This window comes from Pieris napi, chromosome 21 (assembly GCF_905475465.1).
Source record: "Pieris napi chromosome 21, ilPieNapi1.2, whole genome shotgun sequence".
Classification (NCBI taxonomy): Eukaryota; Metazoa; Arthropoda; class Insecta; order Lepidoptera; family Pieridae; genus Pieris; species Pieris napi.
In genome coordinates, this window is record NC_062254.1 from 8,472,845 (window position 1) to 8,498,090 (window position 25,246).

Below are 25,246 nucleotides of genomic sequence, written 5' to 3' on the forward strand. Positions count from 1 at the left end.
AAAAATGTTGACTAGCTAACTTCAGGGCGTCGGATTTTTGGAACGGTGTGCGCGCGCATCATAAAATTTACTCTCATCATTTTTCGCGCCAAAAGAAGTTATTCAAAAAGAGAAATACAATATATTTATTTAATCCTGGATATTTTTAATACTCTTTGAGCAATGAAATGTACCTGAAAATTGATGATTCGTTAGGTTGAAGTGTATAGTTATATTAATTACCTACAGATGATGAAGACTTACTTGTAGTACTTATCTGGCAGAAGTCCGCTTATCTCATATGAGTTTGTAGATGACTTGATCTCGTCGGTGGCAGTCTTCCAATTCACATTCGACGAATTCGTCACCTCCCTGTATTGAACCTGAATTGATATTTACCATTTATTAAGAGCATATTGGGTTGAAAAATAAAAAACAGAGTCAGGAACGTAGACATGAGAACAAGAACAAAACTCATAGACATTCTTACGCGGATAGACGTCTAAAAATGGAAATGCTGCGATTGCTACGCCAACCCATTAACAAATGGAGCAACAAGTACAACACTCTCTGGTAACCAAGAGACGGCGAAAGAGGTAGGGGTCGTCAAGTCAGGAGATGGGAAGATGACTTGAAACTGGCAGCGGGACCATTCTGGTTGAGAGTAGCTAGGGACAGGATCCACTGGAAGGAATTGCAGGAGGCTTATGCCAAAAGGCACACCGAACTTAGGGATCTCTTGTAACCCTACGTATAGAAATAAAAGGCTATTATTAAAGAGCATATTAAGTATTATTGGATAGTTGGTTTGGATGTAGAACGGATGAACGAAAAGCGGTTAACAAGTGGGATAAACAAAGCAACCGTGGATGGTGGGATCGGTTTGGGTAGGCCTTCTCGTACCTTCTCATACCTAGACCAGAGAAGAGACAAGATAAAAGTACCTAAGAATAAAGAATCGAGAGAGGTATATCAGGACTATATAGGATATATTTTCAATGTATTAAATTACTATATTTGTTCAAAATATTTCAGAGAAAAATTTCACTTGATCGATATCATAAAATTACTTGACAATGTAAAACGAAGTTGATGCGATGGCATGTTTGGTTTGAAATTGCTCGAACGGAACGACGCCATCGCATCATCGTTAGTGGATCTGTGATTGGGCTAACGATGCTTTTCGTTGTATATTCATAAGCTATTATTAAAAAAGACTTATCATACTTATACTAATTGCACCGTTGTCCAATGGAATCACCTTTTTCTTTTTATCGTAGCGTAAACACTGTTTGAAAGAAAAAGAGAGTGCTAGTGGGGCCAACGAGCTTACGGGACAGCCATGAAAGTTATTGCTGCCCATAGACAATCTAATTTAGTGAGAGTAGTTTTAGTCTTTTTCTTTAAGATATTTTTTCTTTGTCTCAGGCAAGACCTTCACTGGGAGTGAATGACGGATGAGATTGACTAGTGAAGCGGACTGGAACGGGATCTTGAATTATTACGGCTCGTACAGTTATGAAACGAAGTAGTTGCATACCCATACAATTCTTCAGAAGACTCTCCATAGTACAATTACATAATAATGTAGTCAGTCCCTAGATTATTTTTTTCAATGCCCGGGTGGAATGGTAATTTCAATGTTTCGTATTAACTTGATTTAAATTTTATCTATATAATAATAAACTATGTATCAAAGGAATGGTGCAACACAAACAAAATTGAATACCCAACTTAGCCATAAAAACTTTTCAGCTATGAACCTTTATTCGATTCCTGGCTGAGATAAAACATTGATGTGATGAGCATTTGGTGTTGTGCTTAGGTCTTGGGTGTTTAAATATGTATTTATAGGTCTATCTATCTATTATATATATATCCGTGGCCTAGTACCCATAACACAAGCTTCACCAGCTTAGCATGAGACTAGGTCAATTGGTGTGAATTGTCAAAAAAAAAAATTTAAGTACTCGTTTATTTTTTACTTTCCCTGCGATACTAAAGCATTTTTAGCACAATTATATATGCATTGTATGTTAAAACATACAATGCATATATAATTGTGGTGTAGTATTATCGAATCAGTTATGTGTAAATCGGTTATTGCTAAGATAAATACTGGTTTATCAATCCTTAGAGATTTAACCATATTACATTGATTTAACGAATTTAATTAGTGTTTGTTCGTGCGTAAACCATTAAAATTATTTGCGTGTAAAGGGAACTAATTTATATTATTATTAGTTTGATGTGCTTTAAAAGCGTGTTTTTTAGTTTTTTTTAACTATTTTTTTTTTTTATTTTTTAGTTAGATTATTTTTTTTTTTCGGATTATTGCATTGTCCGTTTAAAGTGGGTCAAAATCGAGTCCGAAGGAGTCGGTAACATACAATCATACATACATACATACAGGTGAAGCTAATTTAAGCGTGTAATAAAGAGTTCACACTTCAGTTTTCAATAATGAAAATAAAACATTTAAATCAATGATGGAAAATGATGTATTTAAATGTAAAAGCTATATTACCTTGAAAAACTGTATCGGTAGGCCGTGTTTTGAATGTGTCCAAGAAACCATTACTTTGTCATCGGAGAGTCTTGTCACATTCGGTCGAGTAGGAGCTATAAGAACCGCTGCAAACGTATCATTTATTAATTAAAATATTACTTTAATATTAATCTAATGGTGATTAATGTAATAATTATAATTCTTACGATGATAAATGTAATGATGATTAATGTATAATAAATAAAATTTGAGAGATGAGACAAATTATTCATGTGAAAGGGATTTTTTGGTAACGTATAAACGTTAAAAAATTTTCGTATTAAAAAATAAAATTAATTAGTGGCGCTACAACCTTTTTAGGACTGGGACTCAGATTTCTGTATCTGTTTCGTGATCATTTTATTATGTTATTGTAATAGACAAATAGGTGATCAGCCTTCTGGGCTTGACGCACGCCGTTGACTTTTTGGGTCTAAGGCAAGCCGGTTTCCTCACGATGTTTTCCTTCACCGTTCGAGCGAATGTTAAATGCGCACATAGAAAGCATGTCCATTGGTGCACAGCCGGGGATCGAACCTACAACCTCAGAGATGGGAGTAGCATTTAAAAAATAGCTTTTAAAAATACGGATTTTTCTTATTTTAAAATTATTAATAACGAAGCTTTAAAGCTCGGTTTGGTAACCAAAAACAAAGCTATGTTTGTACACATTGAGTTTTTAAAAATCGGCGAAACATGTTATGTAGCTAGTAAGCTACTGTAAGCCAGTGCAATTTTTTCGTATCGCATAACAGATGTTCCATAAACAAAATCACAGGCCGGTATCAATAAATATTCATGCCACTTTAACACCATTATATAAGCGAACTAAAAACTTATAAAATTGGTAAATATCTATAAAATTGTACTAAAATATTTACTGGCTGGAATATAGAAAGCATTACTGAACTTTTATGAATATAACCCTAGATGCATTTTCATTCATTTTGAATAAAATTTTACGTCATAGTCTGAAACTATTGAAGGAATGTCTTATAATTTTGGTATTAAGACAAAAATGTCTTTATTAGTAAATCAAAAAGAAGACTATTAATTATTATTATTAGTATTCCAACTTTCACAGACTATTTGTGGCTAACTGCGTAATTAAATAACTCTTAACCTAATTAATTCATTGCCATATCCTGGATTTAGAATAACTATAAAATTTATTGACTTTATGAAGAATACAGTATGGCAGACGAAGACTCTTTGATAATCTAGAAAAATTAAATCTCCCTTCAGAAACACGTGTTAGTTTTTAATATTCTTAAAATCTTGTATTTTTTTATAAAATATATAAACAATTTTTAAGAATCTTGCCATAAGCGCGCATGTGCCATAGTTGCTCATTTTACTCGTTCTGATGCTTACAAATTGACGTCGATATCGACTGACGCCCGAAGTGGGATGGAATATAAAACAAGTTGTGGCACATGCGCATGAGCATACTTCGTTTAACTTTGAAGCGATACAGTAATCAGTATGTAAAATCAGTGAAGTGAATAGTGAATCAAGTAATTAATGGAGTGATTAATTTCCTACCCTTGATCTAGTCTATCTTTATTAAGTGAAAATCAGTTTAGCACGATTTTGAGTTAACTCAAACAGTTCCATAAAAATACCTGAATTAAATCTATGACGTTGAGCTTCTGAGTTATTTGTGGACAAATAATTCAATACGAAATCAGTCGAAATGTTTATCTTACCTTTATTCTTTCTTGAGTTTTTTCTGTTGTGTTTTTTCGGAGGTTGGGATGGTATGTGCATAGATTTGGGTATATCCGCTGTGTAATCCTTGAAACATTTGTTATTTGTTACTTACACCGAATTAAGGAATAAAATCTTAAGATTTTTGTCCTTATCAATAAAATATTGCTATAACCAAAGTATGTTGACTATATCATATATATATATGTATATTCCATATATATACTTATATGTGGAATATACTCGAATCGTTTCGTACCTGATAACATCGGGGGTTCAACTACGAGAGATCTAGGAAATCTCACGTAGAGAAGGGAAACTAAATAAAGAAGAAATGATAGGAATATCAAAGAATGTCTTTTTTATGTTACACTAGGCTCATCTGATGTTAAGTGATACCGCCGCCCATGGACACTCTCAACGCCAGAGGGCTCGTGAGTGCGTTGCCAGCCTTTCAAGAATTGGTACGCTCTTTTCTTGAAGGGCCCTAAGTCGAATTGGTTCGAAAATAGTTCAGTGGGCAGCTGGTTCCACATAGTGGTGGTGCGCGGCAAAAACTGCCTTAGAAAACGCTCAGTTGTGGAACGACGGACGTCGAGGTGATACGGGTGGAATTTCGCATTTGTAATCTTTTGAAAAAATCATAGTCTAGGTCACGAAACTCCCTTTGCACCTTTTTACTGACTTCAGTAAAAAGTTCGTGACTCTTTTAATCACAGCGTCAAAACAATTTGTTAGAAAGAGATGAAACAGTATTTTAGTTAAAGGAGTGGAATAACACTGATTTAGATTTTATTAGTCAGGGGTTAATTTTGAATTAAATAGATAAACATAGAAAAACATTATATTTATTATTTGCTCACCCGTGATTTACATCGCAAGTCAAAACGTCGTTATATATCGAAAAATAATTGATTTTTGATATTAGATTAACGATTGTGCCTAGGGCAAATATTATTTTAATTCAATTATTAAATATAAGTAAGCTGTCAAAAATAAAAGTTTTTTAATTAATTAGCTGTCTCAGCGAACTTCGTTTCGCCTTAATATTTGTTTTTTGAAGTTATACTTCTTTAGGCGCATTACGAAAAATTGATGAGAGTGAAATTTTACGATGCGCGCGCACCGTGACACAAAATTAACAGAATGAAGCCCCCGGAAGATGCTACGGCATTGGACACAATTTAAAAACAACATTCGAATAATAATAGAATTTATGTTACACTTAATGTAAGAGAATAATAATAAATATTTATTTATTTAATTTTTCAAATGTAAACTGAACTTTATTGACTATAATGACTCCTGTTCCAGTCCTTGATTATTTAATTGTAATTAATTATTTGCATGCAATCAAAAACGTATAACTTCTTACGCGCGTACATAAGTACACGCACCCTTTTTTTTTACTTAGCCTACCTTTTTAGTAGCAACATACCAACAGTTGTAAAATTATGCTATGCTACCCCATAGAGACTGTTCGCTTTTCCGGACTAAAATCCTAAATACTAATTTACTCGAATTGGTCCCGCCGTCCTTGATTTTTGCGCTTAGCATATTATTAATAATGTATATTGCGATTCATTTTTGACGTGATAACGTCTTTAAAATCGTTTTAGTCGGGTGACATGTTCAGAAACTTGTGTCACACCAAAACCTCACGAGCGCGATCGCAGGTATAACGAGAGAGAGACGGCCCGATCTCCCGTCTCATGTCGAGCGCTGCCAGTCATTCCGTGAATGTATGAAGAAAAATGTATATCATAGTCGAATAAGTAAACTTGTCATTTTACACCCGAAATTTATCATTAAAAGTGTGAATAAAACGATAGATGTAATTTAAAATTTGAAAAAAATTTTATCTTCATTAATTCCTTACTTCCCAAAAACTTATATCACCAATAAGACGTTATCACGTAAACATCTCGATCGTAAACCTACTTTACAAACAACGAATATTTTTTTTTTTACTTTTTTTATTTAGCCAGGAAAGCCAGCCAGGAAGAGATCGCTCAAGTAGCCGCCCGTTACACCATGTTTTGTTAAGTTTATTGTTTATATTATAATTTAATCTTTTGCAAAAAGTGTGAAAAATAAAGAATCTATTGCGTTGTTGTAACCTCATTGTTATTTATTAAGTGATATAAACCTTGGTATTTTCGCGTAGACGGTCGAATGTGAAGGTCAAACGATCATCGCCCGCTTACAAATTAAAGATCAATGCTGTCTATGGATTTAGATTATTGCTCCATTATTAATGCTAATTGAATACTTATTTGTTCATTTTATAAACGTTTGTAAGTCTGCATTAGCTGGATTTAATCTTTAAGCTCATTTAAATGAGTACATCTTATCTTTTTATGGCATAAATACAATTTGAAAGAGAGACAGAACTAGTTTCGTTATGAGTGCTGTTTTTTTATCAGGAGGCCAACAATCCCAAGCCCATGGACACTCAGTGGGTGCATTGGGGGCCTTTGAGTGAGGAGTATGCTCTCAGGTAAGACCCCCACCGAGAACTGATTCCATAGTTCTTAGTTCGCAAAATAAAGTTTCTTATGAAGCGGACCTTGGAAGGCTTCGACGTCCATTGTTTCATAACTGAGCGTTTCTTAAGGCAGTTTTTGCGGCGCACCACCACTATGTGGAACCAGCTGCCCACTGAAGTATTTCCGAACCAATTCGACTAAGCGTCCTTCAAGAAAAAAGCGTACGAAATCTGTCAATAAATCTCTGGCATTGACTGTCCATTGCCCATATTCTTAAAAAAAACAAAAAAGGTGACCTCTTTACTGACGCATAACCCGAGACGAATTCGCTTCCTCGTAAAGTATCGTGTTGGGAAGTAGACTTGTATTAGTAAAAATTTATTCATAAATATTCATGGTCGTCGGTTCCTGGCTTTGATTACCGGCAAAACATTGTAGCTCAAAGCACAGATGACTGATTAATTGAAATACACGGAAATTTCCGTCCCATTTGGGGGAATCAAACAAAGTACCTGTTCTGATATCTGCACAGGAACAACAGTGAGCATGGCAGCGTCGTATGCGCATCCTAACTCGTTGCACGCAAAGCATTGAACGATTCCCGCGTGACGCTTTTCAACGTGGTCTATGTAGAGATCCGAGTCTGAAAAATTAATGATTTTAATATTTAAATTAAAAAAAAATTTAAGTAACAATTAGTTGAAATTTAAAAAAAGTAACAAATTAAATAAAAACTAATAAATTAATAAATGACTGGCGCTACAAACTTTTTTAAGTATGGGCCTTAGATTTCTATATCTGTTTTATGATCATTTGTCAATCTAATAGACAAGAAGGTGACCTGTGCCCGGCACACGCCTTCAACTTTTGGTCTAAGGCAAGCCGTTTTCCTTCACCGTTTGAGCGAATGTTTAATGCGCACATAGACAGAAAGTCCATTGCGGCTTAGCCGGGGTTGAACCTACGACCTCAGGGAAGAGAGCCAACACCTCTCTTATAAAAAATAACTAAAAGAGAGAAAAGAGTACCCTGTACTAAAGTAAACTTTGTAGATTTACTACAGAGTACTGTAGTAAATCTACAAAGTTTGGACCCTCACTGTTGCGATACTCAAATGTTGAGGGAGGAAAGTTTAAATAAAATCTATGGATGTTACTGATCTATATAGTATTTAAAAAAATAGTCTCGCTACCCCGTATTCGCCTCAAATTTCTGTTTATGTTTACTGATATTTTTCGTTAATATACCTTCTGTGCCTAACACATGCTGTCGACTTTTTGAGACTAGGGTTCATACCCTGTCTAGGGTCTAACTTCACAGAGCAAGTAATGCGCCCGTGAAATGAAAAGTTCATTGCCCAGCCGTAAGTTGTAATAATTAATACATTCCTAATTAAATTTCTATTAAATAATACTTCTTAAATAATATAAACGCAAAGAATAATTTACGATGTTTTGTGCTTTTAAAAATGGCAGGTTGCCACGACTGCGTGTGTCGTCAGTTGTCATCTGTCAGTTGTCAGATGAAATATTGACATTAACGCGCCATCAATTGGCGCGAATCAAAATATCGATGTGTGTAAATAATCTATGCGTTCAAATCTGTTTAAACAGGTTAACTTAAATGTACCCATGCGCAAATCACAATGAATTGGCAATGAATACACAAAATCAATAAAATTGTGGGCGTTTCATTGTGATTACTCGGAGAACAAGTTTGATTCAGCAATATTTCTTGCTAAATTATGTAGTATTTTGTATGATAATCCTAATTTAGTAGTATCAGCGGCTGAACTTAAATATTTTATATAGAAAACACTCTTTAAATTAGTGGTTGCCTGGAAGATCTTAAAAGCGATAAGGCCGCCAATTGCTCTCTTTTTCATTTAATTATGTCAATTGTATTATATTTCCGTATGCAACGAAGTGTTAATAAATAAATAAATGAAGTTTAAGGTATTAAGGTAACATTTAAATTCGAAACTTAACGCTGAGTGTGGCTCTAGTGTGTCAAGATTGATAGATTGTAATTTATTAAAATGATTTTATCATATTTTATTTCATTTGAATGGAATATAATTTATTACATAAATATATGTTTTATCAATATAAAGATATATCTTTAATTTGATTAGGTTTCATAAAATGGTCATGTCACTTCTGATATAGTCTATTACGTGTCATTATGTCAATAGTCAGATGACATTTGCAGTTCTTGACTAAAAAAGGAATTCAGTCCGTAATTATTTTTTATTAACCAGACAATACTATGTCTCGCCTCTGAATTGTAAAAGTGTTGACTGAATTAATATGAATCAGATTTCGTTAAACTCACCAGTAGCCCGAACGCCTTTCCCACTTTCAATGACTTCAGCGTTTAAAATCCAATGGACTGCAGGTGGTGGTTGGCCATACAGCCTCCCACAAGCAATGTGCGCACTTCCGCCTTCGCTGGCGTTCACACTTCCAGCTGAGCCTTCCCAATGCGGAGGTTGTAGGGCAATCGCCTTCCAAGAGCGACGAATCCCATTCGCCGAACACGAGTATATGCCCTGAGGAAAAAATCAGTTGTCTGTAAAGTCGGTTTACTGATGGAATGGTTGCATTTTTACAAAAGAAAATTTTAATTTTATTTGTTTGATAGATATTTTGTATGGATATAGAGAAGGAGGTAAATGAAAATCACAATTGAATTGATCAAGTTACATTTTTTTGTACGCATATTTATGCATTATTATATTGTATTTACAATTATGTCAATTTTAACGAACGAACGCTGCCGAACGCGGAGGCAGATTGTGCCTCTTTGTCGCTCGTTCCGCGCTCTCGCTTGCACTTCAAGCCTTTAATGGAACGCCTCAGAGCGAGGTAACGCCGCATGCGTCATGTTTTTTTGTGAGTGCAGCCGGCTCCATCAAATTATAAGACGTTGTCACGTCAAAAACCTTTAATCAATACACGTTTCATCGTCGGTCGCCGGTCAACAACTGAAGGTTTTTATGACAGTGTTGGCCGGGGATCACCACTATGTGGAACCAGCTACTGAAGTATTTCCGAACTCGACTGAGAGTCCTTCAAGAAAAGAGCGTACCAAATTCTTAAAGAACCTGCATTGCGAGCCTTCTGGCAATGTAAGGGTCCAAGGGCGGTATCACTTAACATCAGGTCAGTCTCCTGTCCGTTTACGTTTGTTATATAAACGTTTCTGTATAGAAAAGTGCGGTAAAAGTTTTCTTTAGCACTTTAACACTTTTTTAATGACATAATATTATTACACATTATACATTTTCAAATGACTACGACTGGCTCCTGACAGAGCGGGCATCATGCGCCCACCTCGTGTAATACTCGCATGTTATTAAAGTGAAACTTTTAGTACATCGTCTCAAACTTTTTCGTCTGTGTGTCGCATGTCGCGTGACGGTCGGCCGCGGAGTAGGAATAAAGTGAAAGGCGCTTGTCATAGCAGCCAAGGCCAATATGGCGGCGCATATAGTTCGCAGCAGCTGACCGTGTAGTGTATAGACTATTATTTAATATGTGTATATAATCTAAATAATTGTTAAGTATTATGTATGTCGTACTCTGTAAGACACAGAGTTCAATAAAAACATTCGTTGGAGACTTAGTCTACTTTTATTATTTCCCATTATCATTCCAATTTTCCAAGTATAAAATGATTGATAAAGCGATTTTTATACCCTTATACTATTCCAAAAAATTTTACTCTAATGTCTATAATGTGAAAAAAGTTTCATTTTTACCGTGGTTTCATAAAACCTCACAATGCTTTTTTTTATTCGTTTCATTTATATTTTATTTTAACCTACAAAAAGCGCAAACGCCCCATTTTGCCGCCCATCATGACATGAAACATGATGTATCAATAAATATTACAATTAATAAAAAGGTATTTAAAAGAGCAGTGTTGAGGTAGTGGTTTCAGCGTGAGACTCTCATCTCTGACGTTGTAGGTTCGATAGGGTTTTCTGTATGTGCATTCAACATTCGCTCGTACGGTGATGAAACCGGCATGCTTAAGTAGACCGGCATGTATCAGGCTGATCACCTCCAAACATCCTCCTTCAGGAAACAAATACATAAATCTGAGACCTGGATCTAGAAGGTTGTAGCGCAACTGGCTTTTTACTTTCACACAACTTTGATAAGCTTTATTTGTAGTAATTATTTTGTCTCCAATAGAATATCATACAGATATGATGTCTTTGATTAAGCGTATAAGATATTTCCGAGAATTATTCCTGTAATTCAAAGCATTCATGGCAGATGATTGAAATCGATACCATTGATGCCAACTGTGTTCTTGGAAGTCTGCTTTCTATATATCTAAAGCGTATCAAACCATGACTTATAGGAATAATTAAGTGATAAATTGTGTCAAAAAATTACCGACATTATTATGCGTCCAATTGACAAAAAGTTTTTTAAATCAATACATTTTTATGACTGATTCGTGGTCATTTTGTTTTTCTTATAAACAAGAGTTTATCAGCCTCCTGTGACTGACACACGCCGTCGACTTTTTCTGTCTATATTAGTGTTTTTTGTTTTGATTGTTAAGGGGCCAATTCGAATAATGGACTCGACGTCTTTCATTACTTTGAAAATTTAATTACTGTGTACAATTAATGTTTTGACGTGATAACGTCTTTAAAATCGTTTTAGTCGGGTGACATGTTCAGAAACTTGTGTCACACCAAAACCTCACGAGCGCGATCGCAGGTATAAAGAGAGAGAGACGGACCGATCTCCCGTCTCATCTCGAGCGTTGCCAGTCATTCCGTGAATGTATGAAGAAAAATGTATATCATAGTCGAATAAGTAAACTTGTCATTTTACAGCCGAAATTTATCATCAAAAGTGTGAGTAAAACGATAGATGTAATTTAAAATTTGAAAAAATTGTTATCTTCATTAATTCCTTACTTCCCAAAAACTTATATCACCAATAAGACGTTATCACGTAAACATCTCGATCGTAAACCTACTTTACAAACAACCAATATTTTTTTATATTAAAATTTATGTATGTTACTTGAAGGGGGCATAAGCGTTTTAAAGACGCTTAGGTAGGGGGCATGTCACAAAAAAGGTAGGGAAACACTGGTCAAAGCATGCGTGTTTCCTCACGAAGTTTTCCTTCACTAAATAAAGATTAGTTCCTTATAAATTTATCTCTTGCATTAAGTACACAAAGCCATAAATGCTTGAAATAATATCGTCAAATGTTGCATTCGTTCAATCCGCTTAGCAAATGTCAAGTGCTCACAACTCGGGTAAATAAAGACGCCTCAAATCGGCTTATATTCAACGCACATGTGGATCTTAAGTTATGTTTTCCTATATTTCTTATATTTTAGATCTACGAAAGCTCTATTTCAAAGGAATTGAAATTACGGTATTATTAAATAAAAGTACGTTGTTTTGGTGTACAGTAATGCCTTATATAACACGGTAGATTGGTTCTGCGTTATAGGAAACGCGTGTTAGATGTATTCTCGCATAGCACCCTTGTATGACCCCATATAACGCGTTATATACAAATGTAATGCAACTTATCTCGTTAAAGGGAAATATTATGAAAACCTATTTTACGAACAAATCATTATAAATGTCACAGTAATCCGTCCTATAACACTGTTCTGCGTTATAGGAAACGCGTCTTAGAAGTATTCTCGCATAACGCGCTTGCATGATCTCATATAACGTGTTATGTACAAATGATTCACGTTTAACATTTCTCGTTAAAGGGGATTTAAATCGAATATTAATGCTATGTTATGAACGAAACAGGTGCGTCAATATAAATCAGTACAGAAATATAACGTGTGAATATCCGTGTTATACGAAGGACTGAAATCGCGTAATATGTTATAAGGGGGTTTACTGTTTTTCAAATACTATTTATTATATGAAATAAGTTTTAGGAATATATTTGATTTGTTTTATTTTATAAAGAGATAGATAATCTGAAAAGCTTAAAGAAGTTAATGGTGAATATTGGGAAAAAGGGCTTTGATAGTACGCTCCTCTGTACTAACAATTGTTTATTGTAATATCCTTAAATGCAGGCGACTCAATCAAATCTAGCTGACCATTTCATGAAATAATCAATTTTATTATTATTTTTTTGTATTTCGTAATACAGCTAAAAAAATATAAATAAAAACAAACAATTACACTGATAAATGATTTATTTCTGTAAGTAAGTTTGTACAAACACTTTTACACGTCGAGCATATTTTTTTTTTAAATTAGATGAGTTCGACGTTTCCTATCTGACTACTCTGAGAAGAAACGCCGAAACAAACTCACTATAAATAAAGAAAAGGTTAGAATACATAATATTTACAAAAAGTTTCAATCATTTACAAAAGGGAAAAAAACAATAAAAATTATTCAATATATTTAACTAAGTAATACCTAACTTGGCTGTGTTGTGTGATGGTGTAAAAGTGACGGTATACGTGAAGATGTGTACGTCGTGTGCTCATGATGCAGGTGATTTTGCGCTATGGATATTCTTAATACTTCTTTTAACCATATTATCGGCCTATACAAATGAAATCAATGGATTCAAAACCCAACCCGGTTTTTTTTTAGTTTCGTACCTCATTTTCTGTAGTAAAAGGTGACACTGTGAGAGTGTGGTCATGTCTCCGAGGGAGGCTGGGTGATCCCTCCTTACTCCAAGTGACCTTCGGCGGAGGAGTGCCCACGGCCCCACACCAGAGCCGCAGTCCATCATCAGGACCCACTGGCGCTATGAGAACTTCTTTCTCGTATTTACCAACGTATTCTTCTGTTTCTAGAAATCTGTAGATACAAAATAAATAAATTATTAAGTTATAGACCGATTTACATTATCTTAGGGTGAGATCTATAGTCCGCACTTGGACTTTGCTCAGACTTACCTTACGAAAAACTTTGCTTAGTGTACACTAAGGTTAAACTATGATTTCGTATTTATAGACATTTTAACGGTTAGATTAAGCTAAGCCCAAGCTAAGACAGCAAATGTCAAAATACAAATTGATGTTTCATTTCATGCAATACTTTGTTTATTATCCTTTAAAAAAGTAAACAATAACAAATATTTAAACATCTAAAACGGTACACATATATCTTCAATTTATTGTTATTTATGTATTTATTTATTTTATTATTGCAATAACTAGAAATTTACGAGTAACCTTTAGAAAATGTATTTAAAGATGGCAATAATTTTGTTACGTAGAACGGATCGCATTGTTTTGGCAACAGCAACAGAGAACTTGTATCAACAATTCAAAAGTTTCAACCGCTTTTTCACTTCTCTGTTTCTGTTTGTTTGAGCATATAAATATTTATTAAAACAACGACTGGCTTTGTGACTTGGACCTGTACCGATCCCGTATACCTACTTAAGACCTACGCTTTCCTGAAGGACTGTGACGTTTTGTGTTTTGGCTTTGATACGAATTTTCAATATCGAAAGTGACAATGGAGAATATAGAGAGAGTTCTAACTTCAATAGAAAACATTGAAACGTTAGGAACTGCAGCCGATATGAATCCCCGTATGCCTAAGCTATATGTTCGGAACGAATACAACCAAAATCCTTTCGAGCTGTACAGTGAGAATGAATTTAAAAGAAGGTACCGTTTTTTTAAACACACGGTACTAAATGTGATCCTGCCACTGATAATTACAAACTTACAACCTTTTAATAACAGAGGATTGCCAATTCTACCGCAATTGCAAATACTTATTGCATTAAGGTTTTATGCAACTGGATGTTTTCAGGTAATATTGTGGTCATAAATATGTATTGTTTTTCGATTTGATATAGACAGTACTTTCAGATTGTCAGTCCAGTGGGCCAGAATGCGTCCCATGCTATTTTTGCTTGTTCTAGGTCACTATCGGACAAATTGTTATTGCCAGTTCACCTTACAGACAGCTATATTGGTATCCTTTGTTTTCTGACGGATCACCTCATTTCTAATTTGATCCTTCAGAGAAATACCAAGCATAGCTCTCCCCATTGCTCGCTTAACCAGTGTCAGTGATGTTTCTTCACCATGCATCATCATTGGCAGGACACACTGGTTGAAGACATTTGTCTTCTGACTTTCAGAAGCATAACATATATGTAACTAATAATTATTCCTTGAAATTACAGATGGTGTGTGGTGATTTGAACAGCATAAGCCAATCTTCAGTGTGCTTAATTGTAAATAAAGTTTCCGCAGAGTTGAGTAAATTACTTCCTAGATTTGTGAATTTTCCAAGAAATATGACCACAGTCAAAAGGAAGTTTGAAGAATTAGGAAAATCTAATACGCACCATGGCCTAAATAATATAATCGGAGCTATTGACTGTACCCACATTAAAATTAATAGACCCAGAGGTATCACCCACTCTGAAGCATACAGGAATAGAAAAGGGTATTTTTCTGTAAATGTGCAAGCTATAATAGGGCCTGATCTCGAAATATTTGATATAGTGACTAGGTGGCCTGGAAGTTCACACGACAGCAGGATATTTAGAAACAGCCAGGCGTATGCAAGACTGGTAAATGGTGAACTAGAAGGAGTTTTAGTAGGTGACAGCGGCTATCCAGCACTGAACTTCATGTTAACACCACTTTTGAATCCACAAACAAGAGCTGACAATAATTATAATTATTCTCAATTGAGAACTAGGAATATTGTTGAAAGGTTTTTCGGAGTGTGGAAAAAGAAATTTCCATGTTTGCAGAGAGGACTACGATCAAAATTGACAAATACCAGCAACATAATTATAGCTTGTGCTGTATTACATAATATAGGTATACAGAGAGGGGATGTTTATGACGATGGTGATTTTACTGATCAAACACCAGAAGTCGAACAACACAGAAACAATGAAAGATCTACTACAGGTCTAGCATTCCGGCAATCTGTGATTGCACAATTTAACTAGGTTGGTTTGGTAATAAAGAAAATTAAAACAAAAATTGTTTCATTTTAATCATTTATTTTCAGATTCTTTTTTAAACTGTAAAATTTCTAGTTCTAATTTATATTTATGTCGAAGAAATTCGATTTCTAACTGATTTTTTAGTTTCATGTGTTCCACTTCTATCTCAAATTTTTTTTTGTTGTTGTCTAACTCTTGCCACAGCAATTTTTTTTTAATATCCTCAAATGAAGTTTTATTTTTTCTGATCGCTGATGGTGTAGCTGATAGCTGAGAGGGTTCACTTTTAGTGGTGACCTCAACACTGGTTTCCGTTAACCCAGCTTCATCAGTCCAGTCCTGGCTTGTTCCCGGCTGAATTACAGATTCAAGTGTGGCCTCTATACTGGACACTCTTGCCCTCTTTGGTCTCCAGCTTTCACCGTCGTTGTCATAACCAGTACCAGCTATAAAAGTAAACAGTCAAATAAGTTATCATATAGGTATGTCTTTTATTGGTTAGAATAAGATAACATGCAGGTCAACTAATATACCTGTCCAGAAGTCTGGTAGGGGTGAGAACAGAGTGTTGTCACATACTTTGGGAGAGGCCTATGTTTAGCAGTGGATGTGAGTTGGTTGAAAATGATGAGGAATTATATCTTTGGGAAATGATCTTACCTTCTACTGTAGTTAATGTGTCACAGTCTATTGGCACATCTATTGATGGCATTATTTGTGGCATGACTGCAATCACTTGAGTGTCCATTGGCCCCATTTCAGGCGGTGCTGGTCCTCCTCCTGTCCTCTTCCTTTGGGCTTCAAGGGTTTTGGCATCCCTAGCTTTTGCCTTCATATTTTGCCACATCTTTTTTAATTGTTTAGAATCAGCCTAAAATCGAAAAAAAATTGTACTGAAATATAAAAGTTCATATGACAAACATGAAAATTTTATCAAACCAAAATTTACCACCAAGGTTACATTAGCATTGCTTTGGCTTTGGCTCATTCTATCCTTGTACCTAACTATACTCTAGTTATATATCTATCTTTGTAATTATCGTACAGCATATTGATATTTATAGATAGTGTATGTTGGTGGATTACTTACAGTATGTGACACGTTAGAGTTATTAAATTCTATTGCTAATTCTTCCCAAGCCTCGTGTTTCTTTTTTTGGGAAACGGCGTCCGTCTTCCTGTTCTCTAGAATGCCAATCTTTGACTGAACCAACTGTACAAGCAGTTGCCTCTCATATTCCGAGTAAGGCTTCTGTTTTTTTTTATCCATTTTTTGTGAGCGAGTCCGGTCCGAGTGAGAATAGCCGTGGTCAGTCGTTTAAGCAGGTACAAAATCCGTTGAGCAAGCAAGGTCGTCAGGTAATAAAAGGTAGAAGATTCAGGTAATCGAAAATAACGGTCAACGGATGTGAAGCGATTAGCGAGAGACGAAGTTGGTTTGCTTATATTATGTAGTTTGAATTTTGTTGTCAACATATGCCAGTGCTGCCAGATGACAGATACGATATCACACCAGTTATTTATAAGATCTCTCAAAAATGGGGTTGAACACTTATATAAATAATGTAAATAAACAACAATAGATACCATAATAATGTGTAATTATTTTATTTCATGCATTTCATAGGTATTTATCAAGCTCATTTAAAATTTCTTTGAATTCAAATTCTATTTTTCCCAAAGTCTATGGAACTCTGATACCAAATGGCAACACCGTTCATTAAAAACCGACAAAAATAAAAAGTCCAGTAAAAGATATGATGGTAGAGCAAATTTTAGGCCATTATTTTTGTTAGGCTTATAGTCAAAGTTTTTGGTAAGTCGTCGATTTCGTGGACTTGAGATTAAGCTAAGCCAACACTAGGGAGGGATTCGCAGTTTGCTCTATAAATACCGACTGTGTCTTAGCTCGATAGTTAAGTCAGAGTAAAGTCCAAGTGCGGACTATAGATCTCACCCTTAGTGTTTAGGATAGTACTTTAGTTGAAACATGTAAACGCTACTTGCTTTAGTAAACGCTACGCTAAAGAACTTGCCTTTCAAGTTGTACTAAAGCACTCTCCTAAACACTAAAATGTAAATCGGCCCTATTATGTAGTTTAGTTTACTTTTAGCGAAGTTAATATTCCGTTTAAGTAATATAAAAAAGGGCCCACGCCTCACAGGCGTAATTTCATTGATAAGGGAGGCTACTCGAAAATTATTTGGAAATTGAATTTCAGTTTTTCATTTAAATTTAACTTAACTTACTGTGTTTCGTTTACAATTTTCTAGTAATTTATTCCGAAAACCTATTAATTAAGTTTCTCAAATGAACAATTAATTTTTTTAAGTATTCAAGATTATGTATGTCATTTTAAAAAGGCTAAGGTAAAAAAATGGCATAAAAAAGGTTCGAAAACAATGGGCTTTATCTTTAGTATAAATGTTATATATAATTTTAATGTTAGCTGTATAACGATATTTTTGCTTGTATTACGGCTTCAGTGATGTATATACGTGGTGTACTTATACATATTATGACGATCACAACTCTTTCAAACTTTTTGAATCGTGATATCTCAAAAACGGTGGTTCTTAGGAAAAAAAGTATTTAGACATTTTTTATAGATAATTAACTGATCTACAATTTTTGTCAAAATTAATTTTATGATAAAACTTACAATTTTGCTGAAAATCGCGAAAAACCCATTTTTGTGATCTTTTACCCGGAGTAAATTTTTTTGCACGTGCCGGATCGATGAGGACTTTTCACATTTCCTTTATAATAGTGTATTGAGCAATCCTACCAATATTCAGCCAAGTGCGAATTATTGTAACCTTACCCCTATTTTTTAGTCTAATTTGACCGGATTATGTACGATTAAATAAATAATGTAAAATATAAATATTTAATATTCAGAAATTCCTACTGGGACTAGCTAAGCATTTTCTAATAGACATACATTATGAATCCACAGAACGTGCGTTCGACTCCAGGTACCACAGATTTTTCACATTTCGCGCGTAATGTAAAGGTAAACTTTGAATAAAAAAACTGGAATTTTATAAACCCAAATAGACTTGTATCAGGCACATTTGACTTTGATAAAAAAAAAAACGGAAAATCATAAACACAAAATATAGACTTATGTCAGGCACATTAGACTTTGATAAAAAAAACGGAAACTCATAAACACAACATATAGACTTATGTCAGGCACATTTGACTTAAAAAAACGGAAAATCATAAATACAAAATATAGACTTATGTCAGGCACATTTGACTTTGACAAAAAAAACGGAAAATCATAAACACAAAATATAGACGTATGTCAGGCACATTTGACTTTGATAAAAATAACCGGAACATCATAAACACAAATAGACTTATATCAGGCATATTTGACTTACAATCGTTGCGCAACAAATATCATGCGACATAAGATTAAATATAAAATGTTACACGGAACTGAAAAAACTTACCTAACTCCACCATTTCCCTCATGCTGCACCCTCAAGTATGTCCTCTCGGGAAGGTCGATGCTTTGCCCGCTAATCTCGTTGGTAGCGGCACATCCATAGGTTCCATCATCAGCAGCTGTCGCGTTGTGGATGACCAGCACACCGTGCGGTGTGTCCAGTTGTTTGCGAGAGCCCTAATTTGACACTCATTTAATATGTATGTGTGAAATAATAAATAAATCAGTGGAGATTAAACCTCTTTAGGTCTGGGCCTCAAATTTCTGTATTTATTTCAATCTCATTTATCAATCTAATAGACAAGTAGGTGCCTCCTGTGCCTGACACACGCCGTCGACTTTTTGGGTCTAAGACAAGCCGGTTTCCTCACGATGTTTTCCTTCACCGTTAAAGCGAATGTTAAATGCGCACATAGAAAGAAAGTCCATTGGTGCACAGCCGGGATCGAACCTACGACCTCGGGGATGAGAGTCGCACGCTGATGCCACTAAGCCAACACTGCTCATTTGTATGACATGACAGACAACAGCGCTATGAAGATATCGCTTTTAGGCGTAAGAGAGTATCTGCGCAAGTAGTAATTCTTTTCACGGTCTTATTTATATACGTAAAAGCTCAAAATAAAAACCGTTTTAATTACAAACTTAATTAAAAAAGATATAAAAAATAGTTTCAATTTTAAAATAATGTACCAAGAGTCAGAAGCGTTGGAAAATCATTTTTTTTTATCTTTTGTCTTCTTCATTAATTAGTAACGGGAATGGAATAAATATCAAAAGTATTTAAACATTAATAAAATCCACTAATGTATGTTTAATAACATTCCAACAGCTTACCTTGCCATTCTCCTTCCACCAGCTCAACACTGCCGGCGGTTCAGACTTCGGCTCTTTACAATGCAGTACCACGGTGTTATGCAATGGTGCAGTGATCACACGTTTCTCTGGCGTGTTCTGGGTTAAATCCAGTCTGGCAATGGACAGCTTTGCCGGTATCGATACCAGGCTAATTGCGCCGTACCATATTACACACTGAAAACATCACGGTTATATTTTATTTTCAAATACTTATGAATATATGTTATACAGAGGATATCTATACTAATATTATAAAGAGGAAAGATTTGATTTTTGTTTGTTTGAAATGAATAGGCTCCGAAACTACTGGACCGATTTCAAAAATTCTTTCACCGTTGGCAAGCTACACTATTCCCGAGTGACATAGGCTATGTTTAATTTAAAAAAAAATAGGGATGCTTACTAAAACTTGAATAATCTAACCCAAGGTGTAAAAAAATAAACATAAAACTTCCTTTAATCGCGTGCGCTGCGAAAACTATTAATGATAGAACAGAATGATGTATCAAAATTTTTCAGGACACATCACTATCTATAAAAAATGTCGCAACAGCATGTCTCTATCTTTTATAGTAACGTCACAATAAGTGTCCTTTTATTATTATTTTTTTTAATTAAAATACCACCGCTAGAAAAGGCTCTTTATTCGTATTGATCAAAATAAATACCAACGTTTCACATAAGCTACAATTTAATGGCATAACCACCAAAAAAGCATGGTGGATTGGTGTTCTCCTGCCGTTTCTCTTGAATAGTTTACTATGTACTATGTAATATAACAAAAATCTTAGCCACAGCAACGCTTGGCCGAGTTTACTAGTATATATGTGTAAAAATGACATGAGAACTTAAGAAAGCAGAGCTCTAACCAGATCCATGCAACTTCCTCACAATCGAGTAGCCCGCGATGCAAAACCACTCACCAGGGGACTCTTTGTATTGAAGTCGCATGGGTCCGCCAAGCATCCGCGATTTTTTTTTTTTAAGACGATTCACACCAATTGACCTAGTCCCATGCTAAGCTGGTGAAGCTTGTGTTATGGGTACTAGGCAACGGATATACCTACATACATATTATAGGTAGATAGACATATAAATACATATACTTAAACACCCAAGACCTAATCACAACACCAAATGCTCATCACATATATTTTCGTCTCAGCCGGGGATCGAACCCGGGACCCGTGGATTCGCAGTCAGGGGTACTAACCACTAGACCAAATACCAATACACTTTCAATAAACAATTATGTAGGAGTAAAGAACATAATAATAATAGCAAATAATGAATAGAGCAAGGTTGCTAAAACGATTCGGCGGAAAGGTATTATTTATACAGATTCTGAAAATGATAATATCGCAGGTGATCGAGTGACGTTTATTAAAGTTCATTATTCTTCATAATTTATAATTAATATTGCTTCGGTTGAAAGAGTGGGCAGGCTAAAAAGGCGGGCTTTGCTATAGAAATAGCAAAAACGACTCAAAGTCAAAAATTATTTATTCAATAAGGTAACACAATGTACACTTATGAACGTCAAAAAAGAAATATGTATTAAATGCTTTTAATTTTACATTTACTGCCAGTTCCCAAATCAAGGGCGTAGAACGGAATATAAGAACTAGCAAAAAACTCTCCGCCACTCTTTTTAATCGCCAAGTTTTTTTTGTTTTACACAACGTTTGTAAGGAGCTGCCACCATAACACCATGTTTGACATGATATCTTAAGTAATTAATAACAAAAAACTAAGATTTGTCCTCTATCAGCAGGAGGCATGGTGAAATAGGAGCACGGACTTACATTCTCGTGGAAACAACACGCAAACACATAGTCGAAACAACTAACATCACCGCATACACGAATTCAAGTACGACCAGTCACCACGTGAGTATGACGCATGGCCAGCCATCGGCCCCTTCGCCATATTTTAGGGAGAGAGACAACTCGACGCATGGACGCCGCCACAAGCAATCACATTTAAGCATGACGATCCTTGAAATGTGAACTTGGCTACATAATAAAACAATACTGGAAGACTATTGGCGAAGAGCGACATCTGAGAGTTCTTCGAGGAGTCAAGAGGGGTCCATATCTACAGGCGACTAAAATTTCAACTAACATTAAGCTATAAATAGACACTAAACAAATTTTAATAATAATAATAAAACTTTATTCATGACAGAAATATGTATGTGACAAAAAAGATCTGACGCTAGTCACAGGGAGTTGTTGTAGGTTTTTACACGCTTTATATTAGCTTCACCTGTATGTATGTATGTATGTAACCGACTCCTTCGGACTCGATTTTGACCCACTTTAAACGGACAGGTTTAATTCAAACTTTGTACACTTATAAAGAATCAGCGACAGTATAATAATTTCATAGGTTTATCTCAAAAACAATGACATTTTTTTTAAGTCCACAAAGCAATACGATTAAATTGAGACAATACGTATTGCTGCTAGGACTAAAATAATAGAATAAATAATAATAAATATAGTTTTTTTAAACTATATTTATTTTATATGTAATTCTACTTATGGATACGGAAATAATAATGGTATCATTATTATTGTACCGAGGAAGTAGTCGGAACTCCGGCTGTCCACCAATGGACTTTCTATGTGAGCATTTAACACTCGCTTGTACGGTGAAGAACATCGTGAGGACACCGGCATTTCTACACCCTCGGCGTGTGTCGAGCACAGAAGGTTTATCACATAACTGCCTATTAAGTTAAAGGAATCACGAAACAGACACATAAATCTAAGGCCCAGACCAACTGTTGTAGTGTCATTGGATTGCCAGAGTGCTAGGAGGATCGGCTCTTTCTTAAAGGGTATTAAACTAAATCAAGTTCGGGAATTAGTCCAGAATTGGGGAAAAGCAAAATTTCAATACATTTGGTAAACTGTGAATATTTAAATGGTACGTAATGAAATGCGAAATCTAACGTTGAGATAAATATTCGCCTTGGGGGTATTCCTAACGGGACTAAATTCTGGTTTCCGAGAATAATTAATCTTAGCCAAGTTTTCAGTCTATTGTAAACTTATGTTAAAACATCGAAATAATTATAAATTCATTCATTTGCTTATATTTAAGGCTTTATCAAATAGAATATTTTGTTAATTACACGCAAATAACGTAAGGAAATTTAAATACGCGATGAGATTACGAGCCGTAATTAGTCAATATAGTCCCGACATACACATATGTGTTTCGTCCGCTATGGACTCCTAAACTACTGAACCGATTTCAATCAAAGTGTGCAGTTTGATCTAACTTAAAATATAGGACAGCTTACATATTACTCTACTGTACGCGTATATGTCACTGAACTCCTCTTAAACGGCTGCACCGATTTGAATGATTTTTTTGTATGCGTTTGGGTGGAGCCCTGGATGGTTTTAGATTCACAAATCAGCCCGGCAGATGGCGCTGCTGTCGGTACTTTAATACTTTGTTCAATATCCTAATCTCCTGAAATATCATCAGAACAACGTCTTTCGGGTCCGCTAGTAGTAATAATAAAGTCTCTTTACAAATGTTGAACAGTAGGTACATAGTTTAGCTTTATTATATACATTTTTTTTCTTGTTACTCACTATCCTAACTTCCTTCACAATTGAGTACTTGCCTATTAGAGAAAACAAATGATCACGAAACAGACACACGAATCTGAGGCCCTAATCTAAATGGTTGCAGCGCCACTGTTGTTGAAACTTTTAACCTTTTTTTTTTTAAAAAAAGAACGCATTATACAAAACTATTTTTAACTACGGTACGGTTAAAAATAATAATTTTAAAATTGACAAATTATCTTTAAACATAATATGTAAATCAATTAGATATTATATTTAAAGACAATTAAACATTGATTGCACATAAGTATTGTTTTGCAAATAACTCATGTTGTTAACTTTAAACTTGTAATTGATTTACAACCATTAATAATTATGAATTGATATCTACAAATTAAATTAAACGTTGACAAGTTTAATTTGTTTGTCTTTTAGTACCTAGTTACAATGTCACACAGATACCCAAATAGCACCGTAAGCGTTAATGCAATCAATGCTTAGTCTTATGATTCCATTGTGTTCCACGAATCAAAGTTATCATGTAAGGGGTTTTAGCTGTAAGATTATAATTATATTAAAAGTAGTCTAATATCGGCCACCATAGTGATAGGGTCTTGCATCGACCACCTTAGGATTAGGGTCTAACATCGACCAACTTAGAATAAGAGTCTCGTATCGACTATTAGTTAAGAATATTTAGTGTAATTTACTTAATAAAGTTTTCCTTTTTAAAAAAACCTTTGATAACCGTCGCGATTTGACTGGCGCAGCCGGTAGGATATCCGTCGTGATCCTGTGCCTGTGAAGACTTAAAATCAGTCTGAGTGTAGGGTTGCGCGTGTGTTTTTACGCATTAAACGGATATTTTACGACCAAACAAATAAGTCATTATTGATCGCGTAATTCGACGGTAAAAGGTAAAAAGTGAAAGAAGCAGAAGCAGTTATAAATAGAAGAAATGGGTTGCAGACTTATGTGAGTAAACCTCTTCGCATTCCAACCTGTCCCATTTTATTTCCGTTTGACTGTGTATTGTGTAAAATAGATTTAAGTTATTTTAAGTTGATAAAGATTTTAATTGAAATAAAAAGAGAATTATATTGAATTATTAAGTAAGTAAAGAAAATAAATTTATATTATTTTTAATTTTTATTGTAATAAATAATTTTTGTTAAAAAAAATGCAAGAAATACGCACTATTCCAACTGATATTCTAAATATTATACCTAAGTTCGATGGGGAACAAAAACTACTAAATTTATTTTTAAATAAAAGTGAGTATGTCATTAGAGCCTTTAGGCCAGAACGTCCGAATATAGCACAAGATATATACATATTTCATGTTATAACAAGCCGCCTTAGAGGTAAGGCAAGTCACTTGATTAGCGAGAGACAAGATATCAATAATTGGGAGGAGCTAAGAACAACTCTTATCCAACATTTCGGAGATCCTAGAACTGAAGAATGTATTTCGATTGAATTAGAAAATATTAAAATTAATCAAGGCGAGTCATATTTAAGCTTTTGTAATCGAATCCAAAGCGTCCGTAGCACATTATTTTCAAAAATTAATTTAATAGAGGACGAGAATATTAAGAACGCGAAGATGAATATATATAACCATACATGTTTAAATGTTTTCCTTTTC

The 25,246-nt window shown here is 34.7% G+C and overlaps 3 protein-coding genes across 4 annotated transcripts in view; 1 reads left to right on the forward strand and 2 right to left on the reverse strand.

Moving 5' to 3' along the window:
• The window catches only part of LOC125060453 (interference hedgehog-like), a 103,934-nt gene that overhangs the window by 18,815 nt on the left and 59,873 nt on the right, over positions 1-25,246 (reverse strand). The window contains exons 4-11 of the mRNA XM_047665357.1: positions 19,988-20,182; positions 19,155-19,327; positions 13,357-13,561; positions 9,061-9,277; positions 7,239-7,369; positions 4,237-4,324; positions 2,507-2,613; positions 244-362 (exon numbers count right to left, since the gene is read on the reverse strand). Coding sequence (XP_047521313.1) covers positions 244-362; positions 2,507-2,613; positions 4,237-4,324; positions 7,239-7,369; positions 9,061-9,277; positions 13,357-13,561; positions 19,155-19,327; positions 19,988-20,182 — 1,235 coding nt within the window. The remainder of the gene's footprint in view (positions 1-243; positions 363-2,506; positions 2,614-4,236; positions 4,325-7,238; positions 7,370-9,060; positions 9,278-13,356; positions 13,562-19,154; positions 19,328-19,987; positions 20,183-25,246) is intronic.
• Positions 13,857-15,726, forward strand: LOC125060454 (putative nuclease HARBI1). Its single transcript, XM_047665358.1, has 2 exons — positions 13,857-14,530; positions 14,910-15,726. Exons 1-2 carry the CDS (start codon positions 14,228-14,230, stop codon positions 15,690-15,692), a joined length of 1,086 nt encoding a protein of 361 aa, XP_047521314.1. The 5' UTR covers positions 13,857-14,227; the 3' UTR covers positions 15,693-15,726.
• LOC125060455 (myb/SANT-like DNA-binding domain-containing protein 3) lies at positions 15,727-17,652 on the reverse strand. Of its 2 annotated transcripts, none has more exons than XR_007118861.1 (3): positions 16,780-17,652; positions 16,350-16,582; positions 15,727-16,135 (listed from the first exon to the last, which is right to left on the reverse strand). XR_007118861.1 is itself a non-coding variant. In XM_047665359.1 (3 exons), exons 1-3 carry the CDS (start codon positions 16,957-16,959, stop codon positions 15,741-15,743), a joined length of 786 nt encoding a protein of 261 aa, XP_047521315.1. In that variant the 5' UTR covers positions 16,960-17,652; the 3' UTR covers positions 15,727-15,740. The 2 variants fall into 2 exon arrangements, 1 of the variants encoding a protein (XP_047521315.1); XM_047665359.1 differs by having other exon boundaries at positions 16,350-16,560.

Coding starts and splice junctions, on each gene's coding strand:
- LOC125060454 (XM_047665358.1), top strand. CDS start 14,228: ATGGAGAATATAGAGAGAGTTCTAACTTCAATAGAAAACATTGAAACG. Junction 14,531..14,909: donor ATGCAACTGGATGTTTTCAG/GTAATATTGTGG, acceptor TTGAAATTACAG/ATGGTGTGTGGTGATTTGAA.
- LOC125060455 (XM_047665359.1), bottom strand. CDS start 16,959: ATGGATAAAAAAAAACAGAAGCCTTACTCGGAATATGAGAGGCAACTG. Junction 16,561..16,779: donor ACTCTAACGTGTCACATACT/GTAAGTAATCCA, acceptor TTTCGATTTTAG/GCTGATTCTAAACAATTAAA. Junction 16,136..16,349: donor CACATTAACTACAGTAGAAG/GTAAGATCATTT, acceptor TTACTTTTATAG/CTGGTACTGGTTATGACAAC.